Below are 16,836 nucleotides of genomic sequence, written 5' to 3' on the forward strand. Positions count from 1 at the left end.
ATTACAAAAATATCTCACATCCTTTTAATCATGTTCGTCATCTCAAACTCTCTATTTTATAATCTCATCAATTTTGTACGTACAGAGGTGGCCATGAACATCAATCATATTTCTTTAAATAAGCATGAATTTTCTTTTTTTTATCCGCTTATTTTTTACCCAAAAAATTGATTTTATATTGATATTACTGTGTACGTAGGTATATGATTATGACAAACTCATTCTGTTACCAATTTTGTTTATATCAAATCATTAGAATATATTGTCTATAATTAATTGCTCTAATTTTGATTTTGAGTTTTTTTAATATTTGACTTGATTATTGTCATGATTTTTTGATAATTTGTAGGTTTAATTTTTGTTAATCATGAATATTTTGAAGTTGAAATAAATGGATAATTCGTGATTCATTACGGTTGAGGAAGTATAATTACGAATATAAGTGTTTTTTTTTTTATTTTGCATACGCAACAATCGTAATTAGTTTCGTATGCACTAATTCAAGCTAACAATTCATAATTTTATTAAAATATGTTTATTAATATAAGTAAGTAATATTAAAAAATTAATATATTATAAATTAAATAAAACAGAAGTAAATAAACTCTTAAAGAGAAATAATAGATAATTAAGCAAATAGATAACAAAAATGAAATATGTGTGTCCATAGAAAAAGAGTATTTTAGGATATTTTTTAATTATATAAGACATAATACAAAATATGTAATAAAGAAAATCATTTTGAAAATTAATGATTTTGAAACAAACCAAAATAATATATTCCCTTAATAATAAAATGAGCTCCATGGAACACGAGCCCAGCTGAGAGGCAGTGATTCTTAATCTCGGAGTCGGTTCAAATTTGACTTTTCCACAACCCTAATTCCAAACATTAATCCAAGCCTAAGTCTAGTTTGGACCTTTGGGTGCGCGGGATTTTTCTGTTGACTCGGAAATATTATATGTAACGTGGTCCGAAGGCAAACCATGTGGTAACAAGATACGTTTGCTTGATAATAGTCTGTATTCTTTCTATGAATATTAAAAATAATCAAAGACTTGTCAACATCGTAAACGTAAAGAGAAATTGAAGTGAAACTTCACTCAATTATTCAAAATGAAAAAAAAAAAACTTATTCTTTTTCTTATATAGATTTTAATGTGTTATAATATATGTTTTATTTGTGCTATATGAATCATTTAAAAAAATATGGTTATTAAATAATCAATATTTGATAGATTTAGTAGGTTCCGGTAAAAAAAGACCAACAGAAAAAAAAAATTAGAATTTATTAAATAAAAAGCTAAACATTGAAAGTTACATGACTAAAACATAAAATAGATCAACTCACATAACTAAAATTATAATTTTTCCTATTTTGTGTGTCGTTTTTCTTGAAAAAACTTGGGACCATTCATTAATGTAAGATACACACAAAATCTGTGTATTTTTACCCATTGTGAGAATTTTGTAAAATAACATTGATCAAACTTTGGTTTTGAAAATAAATATTTTCAATTATATTTGAGTACATAGAAAATACATTGGAGAGATTTATTTTTCAGAAACAAAATTCGAACAATATTATGATAACTATCCACGCAGTAAATATATGATTTTGTACACATGGATTATTTGACCATATAGTTGATCCAATGATCATAAAGATGTCGTATTTGTTTTCACGTAGACTGATATATTGTATCACATAAAAAAATGATTTTGATACTGTTTGTCTATGTTTAAAATGTATGTGTATGGAGCAAGTGTAAAAGTAAAAAAAAGAACTTAAAATTGTTTCATGAAGTTTCAAGTCAGCCGGACTCTAAGTGGAAGAAAATTTGAATAAAATTCAATGTAATGATTATGACACAGATGATCAATTGGAAAAATTCATATTCTTCGGGTCCGTTGCTGCTTTGGTACTTTATATTTGTCAAAACAAATTATTATTCACGTGTTTAGACAAGTCCAGAGGAATAATAAATATATATTCTTGGAATCTTTGTCTCACTATTAAAACAGGAGACTAATGTGAGACAGTTTTGTGATATCTTATTTAGATTATCCATGAAAAAATATTATTTTTTATGCTAATTAGCGTATTATTTTTTTTTATTGTGAATATCAGTAGGGTTTGTCCAAAAAGGTTAATATGATCAAGAGATCGCACCGCACCAGGCCGAACCGAGCCGACCGGCCGTGCACGTGTGTTTCACCAAGTCACAACCTATCAGCCAAGTCACAACCTATCAGCTACTTTCCCTTTATAAAAACTTTTGGTTTCTCTTGTGACTCAAACCCTTAGCTCAAATTTGTAGATAATAAAAAAGACTATTTTTGGTACGTTTTTCAATGTGAGACAACTTCTACTTTATTTCCTTCAATCCTTACTATTTATCTGTAATGTCTGAAGTAAATATTACAATTCGTTGATTTAGTAATGTGAGATTACTAAATAAATAATTAATTTTAAAGAGGGAAATATAACATATGTTGGTCATATGAAGTCCAAATAATTTGAGATTTGGATATAACGTAGAAAACTCAAAGATATAGAAGTCCCATATTTTGAGTTTTGAAAAATTTAATCGTTTGACTGGTTCAAAGAGATATATCCGTGTTAAAATGTTAAATATTAAATATTATATTATATTATTTAATTAATTAATATAATATAATATTATATTAAAAAATAAAAAAATAAAAGATAAATATGAAACTTACGTTTCCTTCATCATATTGGACAGAAAGGTGAGATAGAGTAAAATTAAGGTTTTTGATTTTCTTTTCGATCGTGTGATTTATCGGTTTGATTATCGGTTTATCTAATTGATGAATTGACTTCAGTTCTGTGATCGTTGATACGAGGTCTTCGATTTGAGGTATAAATTTTATAGTTTTGGTGATATTTGAAATTCGTCGATTTTTGGAATAAATCTGATAAATTGTTAAATCATACTGAAATTGAAGATTGTTGAATAGTGTATGATTTTAACGAAGTAGAGAAGATTATTGTGTTGTTGTTTTGAATTATTCCTAATTTGTTTTAATTAGGGATTTTTAATCGTTGAATTGAAATTGATGAGTTGTTTGTCAGTTTTTATTAATTCTGAGTATATATTCGGAGTCTACGAAGTATAGGCTACACGTTAATATAAAGTTTTCATAATTTGACGGATGTTGTAAAATAGCCTATTGTTTGAATTTAATTTATTATGGTGTATTTGATGGTAGTATTGTGAATTAAATACACCAGAATATTAAATTGTTGAACGATAAAAATTTATAATCGAGTTTTATATTTTGTTGAATTAATTGTTGTTGAGCTATTTGGTGTTATATATTAAGACTGTTATGACTGTGTTGATACGGTGACAATGATCTGATAATTGTTGTTGAATTATTTAGATACATCACAAGCCTCGAGATCAAAGAAATAGCCAGATTTTATATATACTCGATTATCAGGTACGTGTCGACGTACGAGCATATGTTGTTATTGTTTAGTATTGATGAATACTATTGAGCTAAACGATGATAAATCACCTATAATTGGGTGATTTGGTATTATACTTGTTGTTGTTTATTATTGTTGATATTGTTGACTATTGTTGTTGGGAGACGTCTCGTTGATGTTGTCACATTGATGTTGTTCGTTCAACGATTTTGTTGTCGTCGGAGTGGGGGTGCGATGTATCGTTGATGTTGTTATCCGTTCGACGATATTGCTGTCACCGGTGTCGGGGTGCGACGTATCGTCGATGTTGTTGTTCGTCCGACGATATTGCTGTCGCCGGTGTTGGGGTGCGACGTATCGTCGATGTTGTTGCTGCAAGTAGCATGTGAGTGATGTTGTTGGTGGTTTGATTGTCCAGAAACAACAAAAGGAGTATTTTTGTTATGATTTCAGTTATATTTTATGTTGTTAATATAACTGTTATTTATTACGATGATGATTGTTGTATATGCTCACCCTTTGAGGGCTGTTTCTGTTGGACATGTTACAGGACTATGCTGTGAGACAAGATAGTGGTGAAGGACTAGGTGTGTCTAGTCAAACAGTCATGTAGTTGATAATAGATAGAGACAGTATAGCTTATTGTCTTACTTGAGTTGTATGTGTGTATTTATTATATTGTTTCTGCTGTATTGACGTAGATAGTGTGGTGATTGCACTATTTTGTCATATATGCATTATATTATTACGTCGTTGGAAAGAAATCATTTAGACATATGATGTCACATGTTGTATGATTACGTGACGAAGTTTAGGGCGCCACATTATCCAACACAATGCAGTATGATAATTTCTACTATGATGGATTAGACCTTGGATCTATCACATGTTACTTTAAATTTAACAGTAGATATATTTTACACATGTGTATGTTTATAAATTTAATGTAAATTATAATTTTTTTATATATATAAAGTATATCGTGTTGATATAATTTTTTCTTTTATCAAAATTTTTCTTATGTTTTTCTTATAATAATACTGTATAAATAAAGAGTGAGTCTCATGTGAGAGCAGTCTCACGGATTTTAATATGTGAAACGGGTCAATTCTATTGATATTCACAATAAAAAGTAATATTCTTAGTATTAAAAGTAATATTTTTTCATGGATGACCCAAGTAAGAGATCCGTCTCACAAATACGACATGTGAGACCGTCTCACACAATTTTTTTATCATAAATATAATATGTTTTTAAAAGCTTTGAATATTAAAAACTAATATGGTGTATTATAAATCAGATGAAAAGTGTTCTAAAAAATTAAAAAAAAATAATTTAAACATTGAAGGTGGTTATTTATATAAAGATATTTTCATTAAAAAATGAATCAATTATGCTATATTATTCCTTTACGGAAAATAGATAATAGATTATGCTTGAGATAATTATTTTCTCCTGTGTTTTGAAAAGGTTGCAAAGTCAACATCATGGCCAGGAACTGCATCAAAAAATCATCTATTCTCCTTCATCGAAGCTTCAACTTCACCTTGGAGAAAAAGCAAACTTTTTTTTTTCTTTTTTCTTTTTCTTTTTATTATGTTCTCGTTTATGTATTAATTCTATATAACCTCTGAGAGACATACTTCCACTACTTATTTCCTCAACTTTGCCAGATAAACCCAGTCAGTCTCGCGCGCTGTACCCTGCTGCAGACTTGTTTACTTTGCCCACCACCATTTATTTCATAAAAAAAATCTAAGGTACGCGTTTAACTCCTGTTTTTGTTGTGTGGGTATGTCTCGGTTATATTGTTTACTTTTTTATGTATTTTTATGAACACCTTTTTGAAGATTGTATTTGTTCATAATCTGTTACCACAGAAAAGTTGGTGAGCCGTGTTCTTTAATTTTCTTTTCTTTTGGTTTTGTATTATCATACCTTGTGATTTGATTTTCCTGTGCTATCTTATTTGTCAAAATGTCCTAATATGTGGGGTTTTTTTTTAATGGAAATGCTAGTTTTAAACATGTATTTACGGTTTTTGTCAAGTTGGATTGTGTGCAAAGTGTGCGAGGTAATTTTCTTCTTGTGCTTTCGGGTTTTTTCATAGAATTTTGGTGTTTTTTGGGTAGAGTAAAGACTCTGTCTTGCGGGGTTGGTGTGGAAATAGTTCTTTTCGGAACCGCTTGGTGCGGAGGGTAGACGGATGAATAACGTGAGTTCCATCTGATTTTTAGTTTGGAAGATTTTGAGAATTTCAATTTTACTTGATAACCAGTTTGAATTTTCTCCTCTTTTATTTGTCCTGTGAAACAAGTTACTTTAGTTTGACTCACTCAGGGATGATGTGTTATCTGAAATAGGAATTTCGGGGGTCATGGAATACCGATTCAGTGGACTAAACGACCCTATAAATGGATTTAAATTCGACGATGAAGATTTCTTATCCACTCGTGAGCAATCTGCACACTCAATCAATGAGCTTAAGCGTGAATCTCTGGACCTTGATGTCCTGGATATTCCTTTCCTTCCATTAAGCCCGAACTCTTTAAACTTCGTTCCGTCATCAACTTCAAGTTACGATGCAGAGTCTCCAGATGATCAAAATTCAGATCCGGTTCTAAAGTTCCTCAACCAAATACTGATAGAAGAGAACATGGAAGAAAAGCCGAGCATGTTTCATGATCCTCTAGCTCTACAAGCTACCGAGAAATCCCTGTATGAAATTCTTGGGCAAAAACACCCTGTTGAGAACGTGGTTGATCAAACTTCGGATAGCCCTGAAAGCTTTTTCGGTAGTTCTAGTGATAATACAAGCAGTAGTAATAGCGGTAGTTATTCCATTGATTCTCAACGGATTGTGGATCCCAGTGATTATAATTCGTCATTTGAACAGACTTATCTTCTTGATTTGTTATCCAATTCATCCAAGCAAGTCGGATCACAACTCTCAGATTCTGCGCTCTACGGTTTCAATGATAATGCAAACTTCCAGGTGAACCTTTCTGAAGAAACGGGTGTATTTCCGAGTATGATTAGCGATAGCGAGTCGATCTTGCAGTTCAAGAGAGGACGTGAAGAAGCTAGTAAGTTCCTACCAACTGAAAATCAGTTGATAATTGATTTGGAGCAATATGAGTTGCCACAAAAAGCAGAAATCATCTCACTTGATTCTGCGGAAAAGGTAGAAGAAGACAAGACTTTGCAGTTGCATAATGGTTCGAGGGGACGCAAGCATCAGCATCGAGATGATAGTGATTCTGAAAATGTTGAGAGAAGCAGAAAACAATCAGCTAATTACAAAGAAGATGTTGAGTTGTCTGAGATGTTCGACAGAGTTCTGCTTTTCCGTGATGGTTGTTGCGATACCAATGCTAATTTTCCAAGTCCAGTGGACACAAGTCAACAAGCTCTTCTGCCAAATGGATCAACTGGTGGAAGAACTCGTGCAAAGAAAAATGAGAAAAAACAGGACACAGTTGATTTGAGGACCCTTTTGATCAACTGTGCTCAGGCTGTGGCTTCTGATGATCGTAGGACAGCGTACGAGCAACTAAAACAGATCAAGAATCACTCTTCTAATACGGGCGATGTGTATCAAAGGTTGGCTACTGTATTCGCCTCTGGACTCGGGGCACGCCTGGCAGGCACTGGGACCGAGCTGTATGCTTCCCTTGCTCGCAAGAAGATTACGGCTGTTGAGAAGTTAAAAGCCTATCAGGTTTATCTTGAAGCATCTCCATTCAAGAAAACATGCATTATCTTAGCAAATAAGATGATTGGATCGGTGGCATCAGAAGCAAATACACTGCATATCATAGATTTAGGCATTCTTTACGGTTTCCAGTGGCCTATTCTCATCCAACATCTGTCACAGAGACCTGGTGGGCCTCCTAAGTTGCGGATAACCGGAATTGAGCTTCCACAACCCGGTTTCAGACCGGAAGAACTAATAGAAGAGACAGGGTCCCGCTTGAAAAAGTATTGTGAACGTTTTGGAGTGCCGTTTGAGTACCAAGCCATAGCAATACAGAATTGGGAGGCGATCAAAATCGAAGACTTGAAAATTAGAAGCGGTGAGGTTCTTGCAGTGAACTGTCTGTTACGGTTCGGGAGATTGCTTGATGAAACCGTTGTGGACAACAGTCCAAGGGATGCGGTTCTCAACTTGATTAGGAATTTGAAACCAAATATTTTTGTCAATGCCGTATCTAACGGATCATATAGTTCCCCATTTTTTGTCACACGTTTCAGGGAGGCTCTCTTCCATTATTCTGCTCTATTCGATATGTTTGACTCTACCTTACCTCGCGATAATCCAGAGAGAATAAATTTTGAACAAGATTTTTCTGGCCGTGAAATAATAAATATCATTGCATGCGAGGGAGCAGAGAGGGTGGAGAGACCTGAGACGTACAAGCAGTGGCAAGTACGCCATTTAAGGGCTGGTTTCAAACCACTCCCCTTGAAACAAGAGATTATGAAGAAACTGAAGCATAAGGTTGCAGCGGGTTATCATAAAGATTTCCTGTGTGATGAAGATGGAAATTGGATGTTACAGGGATGGAAAGGCCGGATCATGTATGCGATGTCGTGCTGGATCCCTGCCTAGAATTTCCAATAAAATTAAAAGGTGAAGATCCTGGTTCTTTACTCTTTGGTAAGATGACGAGGGTGTTAGGAGTTCATTAACATGGCCTAGTTGTGTTTTATTCTAGATTTTGTATTGTTCAAGTACTTCTTCGGATATTGATTGTGAATGTATCATTGAACTGGTGACTTTTAATCTTGGTATACATTGTTGGATCAGACAGTTCGATGTATTTATTGTATTGTAATCCTAAAAGAAATTTCGTTAGCCGCACATGGCTTGGGCTGACCTCTCAGAGCTTGTTTCCTACATACATATACATATTGGTAAATATCAGGAACCTTTGGTCCACTGACAGCACAAGTATTACTGTCTGTGATGGACTATGCCAACACTATTTTATTATTTTGTTCTCAATTTGCTAGAATGATTCCTTATATGCACTTAAAAAGCTACTTATTTATGCTATTCTCACAATATTCAACAGGACGGGCTCGGATATTATAGTATATGTAAGAACCAAAAAATATGACAGAACATCCATCGTTCTGTGATGTTAAATGCAACCATAGGTCTAGCAATCAAGATGACCGGAGCTAGGCTTGTATATTTCACACAAATATATATAATTGCCATGCATGAATTTTTATACACACAAACATCAAACACCCAACTTCACATGTGAAATATAGATGTTATTTAAAATAGGTACGTGCTTCAAGCTTCTTTCATGATTGACAGAAGAATATTACCCTCTTACTAACATTGACCTGACTCAACTTCATATGTGCGATTTTTCCTTCAAAGAGATGTACCAAATTTCCTTAAACTAATTAAAGTTTTCTATTGGGTTAGATTAATCTATGGAGACATATATCCCTCAATTCAAATGGAATGTTTATCTTCTATACATACACATATATGATGCTATTTTTTTTTTTTTTTAATAAAAAAATGTTTTATTTCGAAGATATAAAAGTGCAGGTATGATAATAAAGTGGGTAGCATCTCTTTTGATGGACGAAGATTCTAGATGTATCAATAAAGAGAAAAGACTTAGATCTTTTTGCGAGATAGTTTTACAAATTTATTTTTGTAATATAGATCAATCTGATCCATATTTAAAATGAAAAATATTTTTAGCATAACATGTAAATACTTTTCCTATGACACGTCGGGTTATATATCTGTCTCACAAAATTGATATGCGAGACGTCTAAATGAGTTTTGTGAATAAAAAAAAGGATGAATTAACCATATAGAACCAAAATATATGTCTCACAAAATTGATCGGTTGCATTAGACCAGATATGAGAATTTATAAAAACGACTCTCCACCGTTCTTTTTATTATTATTATTTATATTTCTAATATAATTTTTAATTTTATCAATAACATCATTATGGACGATTGTAACTACCCTGTTGAAGAATAAAAAATTTCATGGAGTATTGAGTTTTTTTATTTAAAAAAACCAAGAATTAGGAACCCATGTGATGTGTCCTCCAACTCGCAACAAGAATATCGTGTGATGAAATTATGGAAACAATCATGCCATAGTTTTAATAATTATGATCCCATTTGGGAAACGTTAAACATTGATTAAAAAATAAATATATATTTTATTTTTATCCCATATTCATATCTTATCAAATATAAACACGTGTAATAAAAAAATCAAATATAAACACGTGATACATTAAATATTTGATTAAGTATAACTGATTAAGGGCAGTGGTCGTGAGTTTCTCGTTTTACAAAAAATTAATAATGATTTATTCTATGACTTCACCAAATAAACTTAAATACTTATCAAGATAACCCTATAATTCCCTTTTCAATTAATTGGGTTTGTGTATATAGATAGCTATGTATTTGGATTTTTGTGTTTATGTACAATGTATTGTATCAAATACAAGAAAAAAAATTCAAAAAGTTCGATTTGGTGGAGTAAGTGAATATTTGGCTAGTGAATAGAAATTTGATTCCTCCTACCAACATTTTATTTGGCGAACTTGTCACGCAGAATTTGTTCAGTGTAATTTACTTGGTTAACATGATTTGTGTTTGTTCATAAGCAATTACGGATTCCAACGTCATTAAAAAAAATTCAAAAAAACCTCATACATATGGTATATGTTGTTCGAATTGGCATCTTCTTCTTCAACATGTCCACATTTCGTAATTTTTTTGATCTAAATAGAAGTTGTCATCATATGTATGTTGATGATTCAAAGTCTAAAATTTAATCACATGATAAAAAGATAAATACTACATGTATAATGTATTATTTTTATTTAAATAATAATAAAAAACTGTAACAAAATTTTATTAATTAATCGAACTATTAATTATCATGATTTATATAAATAATGATCATTATTTACACACGCATTCGCATTAGGGGTGCAAACGAACCGAATCGAGCCGAATAATAGTAAAAAAGTCAGGCTCGAATTCGGCTCGAAATAGGTATATTCGAGTTCGAGCTCGATTCGAAGTTCGATAATTTCAAATATTTGGGCTCGAGCTCGGCTCGAAATGAAGTTCGAGTTCGAGTTCGGCTCGAAATATTCGAATATATTCGTGAACTATTCGAATTATTGCTCGGATATTAAGGTTTGAAAGCTCGAAATGCTCGAAATATTCGAAATGTATATATATATATATATATATATATATATATATATATATATATTATATTAATAAAATATTAAGGCTCGCGAACTATTCGCGAGCTATCGAACAAAATAATTTGAGCTCGAGTTCGGCTCGAAAAAAAGTTCGAACGTGTTCAAGTTCGGCTCAAATTCGATAAGTTCGAATACGAATCGAATATTTATGGAGCCGGCTCGATAAACTCGCGAACATGTTCGGTTCGTTTGCCGCCCTAATTCGCATACGTGGTTAGCTGTTGGTTTATAAAAGTCCCCCAAATAATTATGAGATGCAAGATTATCTTCATCTACTACATGGTCCTTTCGAATGAATTTGGCAACCGTGGGTGAATCTCATCCAGTTTTAGATTCTGGCATCTCTTTTCTCTCGTAAAAAGAGGAAAATAACAAAAGAAAAGGCAAGATCACCTGGTGAAATTATAGAGATTTTCAAATTTTTAAAAGAATTTTGGGTTTCAATGAGCACCGGCTGTGATTCAATCAGTGAACTCCAATTCAATCAATCGAATTTCATGAAAGAATGTAACTATGATCGTGGATTTTCCAACGTGCCCAGAATTCTTAAGGGCCAAGTGCAGAGTCTCGCCGATGCTAATCCGTCTGACGGAGAATCTCCGGTGGAGTGCGACTATTTCTCTGGGGTCTTCGATTACATAAATCAGATGTTAATGGAAGAAGATGACTTACAGGACAAACCTTGCATGTGGCAAGATTACCGTGCTCTCCAAGCTGCCGAAAAATATTTCTGCGATGCGCTGCTTAGTGATAGAGACTCTTCTGCTTCTCTTAATTCTGGTTTTGGGTATCAGAATCCTGATTCGATCGGATCCGAACCTGGGTTTGGTCAAGTCCGTGGAGAAGGCTCGGGGACTGGAGATTCTCTGTGTGATTTTCGTGGGTCCTTGAATTTTCCCTTTTTGCTTCAAAATTCATCCAAGTTAACGTTAAGCCGAGAAATTGGAGATTCCAATATCCAAATTGATGATTCTTCCAATCGTGATTCGGGGCCAAAAGGGAAAGATTCAGAAGAAAGAGATGGTGAGACAAATTTGACGAACGAGGACTCGTTCAGGAAGAAAAATCGTAGTCGAGGTGAATCAGATGATTGCGCTGAGGGTCGGAGCAGTAAGCAAGTGGCGAGTTTTGGCGATGAACAGGAGCAGATGGAGAAATACGATAAATCAATGCTTTGTCGGAAGATGGATCCAGGTTTCTACAAGGAATCTCCGGTTTACCACTGCGAGGAATTAGATGCCCAAGATGAAAACCTGAGATTGTTTCGAAAATCGACAGAGGTTAAACGGGGCAGGCCAAAAGGCAGCAAGAATCAACAGAAATCGAGAGAAGTAATCGACCTTAGGAATCTGCTAACTCGTTGTGCGGAAGCTGTATCAATCTTGAACATAATAGCTGGGGAAGAAATACTCAAGCAGATTAGGCATTACTCTTCTCCTTATGGTGATGCAAACGAGAGATTGGCGCATTGCTTTGGTAATGCACTTGAGGCAAGAATGGCAGGAACCGGGTCGGCTCTGTATACTGCTTTTGCTGTGAGGCGAATCCCCACGTCCGAGTTGTTGAAATCTTATCAAACATATGTGGCATCATGCCCCTTCAAGAGGATGTCGAATATATTCGCAAACAAGTCTATAGGGAGGTACACGAGGAAGGCATCAAGGATTCATATCATTGATTTCGGGATCTTGTATGGGTTTCAATGGCCTTGTTTTATCCAAGGAGTGTCATTGAGGCCGGGAGGCCCTCCTCGGTTGAAAATAACGGGCATTGATTTCCCTCAGCCAGGATTCAAGCCAGCTGAGAGGGTGGAGCAGACAGGGCGTCGTTTGATGAAATACTGTGAGAGATTTAATGTCCCTTTTGAGTTCAATGCCATCGCTAAAAAGTGGGAGAACATTTGTATAGAGGATCTCAAGATTGAAAGAGATGAAATGGTGGTTGTTAATTGCTTGTACAGGCTACATCATGTGCCTGATGAGTCCGCAGGAATGAATAGCCCCCGGGATTGTGTTCTCCAACTTATCAAGAAAATTAATCCGGATCTTTTTGTACATGGAGTGATCAACGGGGGGTACAACTCCCCATTTTTCATGACAAGGTTCCGGGAGGTGTTGCATCATTACTCGTCGTTCTTTGATATGCTTGAGGCGACGATCCCACGGGAGGATCAAGACCGGGTGATGTACGAGAGGGAGATGCTCGGAAGGGAGGTGATGAATGTCGTAGCGTGCGAGGGATTAGAAAGGGTCGAGAGGCCGGATACGTACAAGCAATGGCATGTGAGGGACTTAAGGGCTGGGTTCAAACAATTACAATTGAATCGTGAGATATTGAAAGAAGTGAAGAATAAAGTGTGTAAAGGTTACCACATTAGTTTTTCCTTGGAAGAAGATAGTGAATGGATGCTGCAAGGGTGGAAAGGCAGAGTTATGTATGCCCTTTCTTGTTGGAAGCCTATACAAGAATGAGTTTCGAGGAAATTATTATGGAAAATCTATGCCCAATTCGTTTCTTTTCTCAACCTTTTCGAACTCATGCTTGAAATTGGAGTTTACAAATGTGTTCTACAGCTCTGTAATCGATTAGTTATCGCACGGCCTTGTTAACTCATGAAAGTTACAGATTGTAAAATAAATTTTTCAGTGATATATATGCACATCAAATTTGACAAGTTTATAAATTAGTTTCATTTTGTATTTCACCTTGTGCACATTGGTTCTATCTGGGATGGTAAAAAAAAAACTACTTTTGACCTTTCGCGCTGAGCATACATTTATTTTTCTTCTTAATATAAAAATATTTTTTCTTCTCAGATAGATTTTATTTATTTGTTAGATAAAGTACTGGCAAAAAAAAAAATTTGATGGTCTGATATATTGGTACTTCGAGAATGTAAGCGGAGAATGAGAAATTTGGACTTATTTATAGAGTCCAGACCCATTTCCCAAAGTTCACCTCAATTGGGCCTATTAACAATTGGAGTTATTCATCGAAAATATTTTTATATTTAAAAAAATTGATAAAAATAGTCAATTTAATCCTTTAGGTTATTTATTTTTATCTTTTAATTTATCAAAGTTTTGTTTCAATCGTATAACTTTGATTTTTGCTGTTTCTAGTTATATTTTATCGAATTATTGATGTGATGTCAGATACAATTCATTTTCGATGCACATCATCTTTTTTATCGTCATGTGAGTGTTATGGTGAAACGATACTGAGAACCAATAAAAAAACAAAATTACAGTACTAAAACACAACTTTCACAATTTAGTGAACCAAAACAGAAAAACGAATAACTTAGAAAACTAATATTAGCCATTTTTCCTTAAAAAAAATTCTCCAAGTTGTTTAAATATTTCATGTAATACACGATTATTCGATATCGATTTTAAGATTCAGCGACTTACTTGGTGAACAAAATTTAAGTTACATGCATTTGGATACATGACTTTGAAATTCGTGAATTTCAAATATATTTTTGTTATTTAAGATAAGCAAAATTATAAACTTCAAATACTACACTTACATGTTTTATTATGTGTAACTAAAATGTAAATAGATAATATTGTATTTAAAATTTGATCTATTATGTTATTGTTAACAATAAAATAATATATCAAAATTCACGGATTTCAAATAACTATTCCCAAATGCAACCTTCGTGAATTTCAATTAATTCTCTCTTTATTCGATTATACAATTTCAATGATAATTGTAATTGAAATGCAATATCAGTATTATCTGAAATACATTCCTCAACTCATACCAAATTTAATTCTCCAAATCAAATTCATCAATTAAAACACACGAATAATAAAATATAAAGTCATATGATATCAAATCACTGATTTGAGAGGATCGAGATATGACGAAAAATTTCGTATGATATCCTTAACTTCCAATTCCCACTTCCCGTCCTTGTGCTAGAATTTTACTTAGCTACAACCAGCAGTGCCAAATCCCAAGTTCCCTCCAGCAACATCATACACCACATTCAGTGTCTTCTGCTGAGTGTTTCCGAATATCCCAACATCAGTTGCAGCTTTATTCGCCGCGAAAGCAAGGCAAAAGATAGTTGAGTTTGCGGCTATAAGTATCCCCGAAGGAGCCAAACCAACCTCCGCATTTCCGCCGAAGGTGAAAGCTATCTTTGGAAACGTCACGGTTGTGAAATTGCTCAAATCAAAGCAAGTGTCGAGGATCGAAGCAGCTGGTGCGCTCGGGTACCTGGCCATTAGCTGCTTGAACACCGAGCTCATCACGCTGTACGCTCCAGGCGGGAGTCGTGTTATGACAGTACCGGAGTCTATAATGGTTCCAGCAGTCTTGAAAACGGATTGGTTGATGGCTAGCCGCTGACCCCCGATGGTTATAGCGATTATGTCGATGAAGTAGAATGATGTGCCCTGTGAGCTAACGAACGGGGTGAAATTGACGTTCTTTAAGGACGCAGTACTTTTGCCTAGTGACAAATATCCTGTTGAACTTGAAAGAGATGGAAGGCAATAAGAGAAGTATTTGCCATATTGTTGAGCTGTTTGGGAGACTAGTGATAAAGGGTCTCTTCCTAAGCCTATTATTCCGGCAGTGAGGCCAAACAATCCTTCGTTGTTTTGGCCACAGCCAAAAAGAAAATTTGGTATCACATCGGTTGCAGATAGTGTCAGTTCATCTTTGCTAAAGTATCCGATTGTGAAGGACGAATCACCATATTGTATCAAGTATAGGCATGTAGATCCGGAAAGGCAGCCGGGGTTGTTTCCTGTGGCAGATACAAGTTGAGAGCATTGAGCCGAATTGCATGATATATTCGAGTATGAGCTCGATGTAGAAGGGTTGAAGATAGGATCTTGTTGTTTGTAGCAAGACCGAATGCAGGGCTGGCACTGAGTCCATGTCAGGTCGCTACCGGTGTCAAAGATGAGGGACAGGGTCCTTGCCGGGGTCCCAAGGCCAATGGTCACCACGTAGTTCCCGGAACTGAGGGTTCGGCCAGATTTCACCGGGAGGTTGACTTTGCTTTCATCGACTTTGTTTGCGTTCGATTTTGGAGCTAGTCGAGCATGGATAGAGTCCACCCTGAGTTGATCGTGGGAAAAGAGTTCACTCAGGGATGGCATCGCGGTGGCGTTCTTGTCTTGACCTTGTCGAAAACATGGACCATGCCGGTGAAAAACTTTGATGGTTGATTCCCTCTTGTTGTGACCTGTTTCATGTTGTGTGAGACAGACATGAAAACTAGATCAACACAGCAAAATAGTGTTCTATTCTTGCCTAGATTTCACATCCAATATAATATTTGTGCATGGATAGAACTAGATATGCTAAAAGTACTTGTCAACCTCTCAAATAAAATATTTCTAAAATTTTGTATAGAATTTTTAGAAAATTAAAGTAAACTTTTTCCCAGTAGAAAACCAAGGTTTTGGGATTTTGCTCACCATAATTTCCCACTTGAGAAAACAGTAAGTCGCATCACGCATGTATGATTTTATACGTATATTCACTCGCTGAATCTTCTGATCTCTCCTATATTTACATGTAATTATTAATAAAAGACTACATAAAACCAAAAGTACTAGAATAATCAACGTAGAACGAAAAAAAGAAGAAGTAAATGATCATATATAAATGATATATATCATTATCAATATATATTGATGAAGGGATTGTAATTTGAAAAAAAAAATGCATACCACACAGATGAAAAAATATATACGACCATTCTATATATAAACAAAAGTGAGAAGAAATATTAAAACATGTTACACCAGATAAAAGAAAATATCTGTGACCTTTGGTTGTCGGGGGATCAGTGCAGGCAGAAGCTGGTAAAAAGGAGCTTAATTGAACAGTGTGAAAATGGGTATCGGAGACAGATTCTGGTCCTTCCAAAGCATAGATTTGGTTTGAAAAACACGAAAGAAAAATGAGGAGAAGTGGAGAAAATTTCATAGTGAGTGTTGCCATTTAGCTGAATGGGCACGTACGCTAGCTTGTGGTGGGATATATCAGCTACCCATCTTCATATTTAAATAGAATATTTCAAGAACGCACGTCACCCACTATTTTTATTTCAATGTA

The 16,836-nt window shown here is 34.5% G+C and overlaps 3 protein-coding genes and 1 long non-coding RNA gene across 6 annotated transcripts; 2 read left to right on the forward strand and 2 right to left on the reverse strand.

Moving 5' to 3' along the window:
- Positions 1 to 4,972: 4,972 nt before the first annotated feature.
- Positions 4,973 to 8,275, forward strand: LOC140808912 (scarecrow-like protein 14). 3 transcript variants are annotated; one of them, XM_073166257.1, is made up of 3 exons: positions 4,973 to 5,222; positions 5,595 to 5,677; positions 5,826 to 8,275. In XM_073166257.1, exon 3 carries the CDS (start codon positions 5,840 to 5,842, stop codon positions 8,072 to 8,074), a length of 2,235 nt encoding a protein of 744 aa, XP_073022358.1. In that variant the 5' UTR covers positions 4,973 to 5,222; positions 5,595 to 5,677; positions 5,826 to 5,839; the 3' UTR covers positions 8,075 to 8,275. The 3 variants fall into 3 exon arrangements, with proteins under 3 accessions (XP_073022358.1, XP_073022357.1, XP_073022359.1); XM_073166256.1 differs by lacking the exon at positions 5,595 to 5,677; XM_073166258.1 differs by lacking the exons at positions 4,973 to 5,222; positions 5,595 to 5,677 and adding an exon at positions 5,249 to 5,350.
- LOC140808913 (uncharacterized) lies at positions 5,369 to 5,585 on the reverse strand. The gene is made up of 2 exons (XR_012113046.1): positions 5,489 to 5,585; positions 5,369 to 5,444 (listed from the first exon to the last, which is right to left on the reverse strand). It is a non-coding gene; the product is annotated as an uncharacterized lncRNA (long non-coding RNA).
- A 2,727-nt stretch (positions 8,276 to 11,002) lies between the features above and the next one.
- Positions 11,003 to 13,244, forward strand: LOC140809535 (scarecrow-like protein 30). Its single transcript, XM_073167186.1, has one exon. The coding sequence runs from the start codon at positions 11,190 to 11,192 to the stop codon at positions 13,215 to 13,217; it is 2,028 nt and encodes a 675-aa protein (XP_073023287.1). The 5' UTR covers positions 11,003 to 11,189; the 3' UTR covers positions 13,218 to 13,244.
- Positions 13,245 to 14,507: 1,263 nt separating this feature from the next.
- Positions 14,508 to 16,770, reverse strand: LOC140809935 (aspartyl protease family protein At5g10770-like). Its single transcript, XM_073167717.1, has 2 exons — positions 16,548 to 16,770; positions 14,508 to 15,958 (listed from the first exon to the last, which is right to left on the reverse strand). Exons 1-2 carry the CDS (start codon positions 16,720 to 16,722, stop codon positions 14,688 to 14,690), a joined length of 1,446 nt encoding a protein of 481 aa, XP_073023818.1. The 5' UTR covers positions 16,723 to 16,770; the 3' UTR covers positions 14,508 to 14,687.
- Positions 16,771 to 16,836: the final 66 nt, after the last annotated feature.

The sequence above is a fragment of the Primulina eburnea genome, chromosome 13 (genome assembly GCF_022965805.1).
Source record: "Primulina eburnea isolate SZY01 chromosome 13, ASM2296580v1, whole genome shotgun sequence".
Classification (NCBI taxonomy): domain Eukaryota; kingdom Viridiplantae; phylum Streptophyta; class Magnoliopsida; order Lamiales; family Gesneriaceae; genus Primulina; species Primulina eburnea.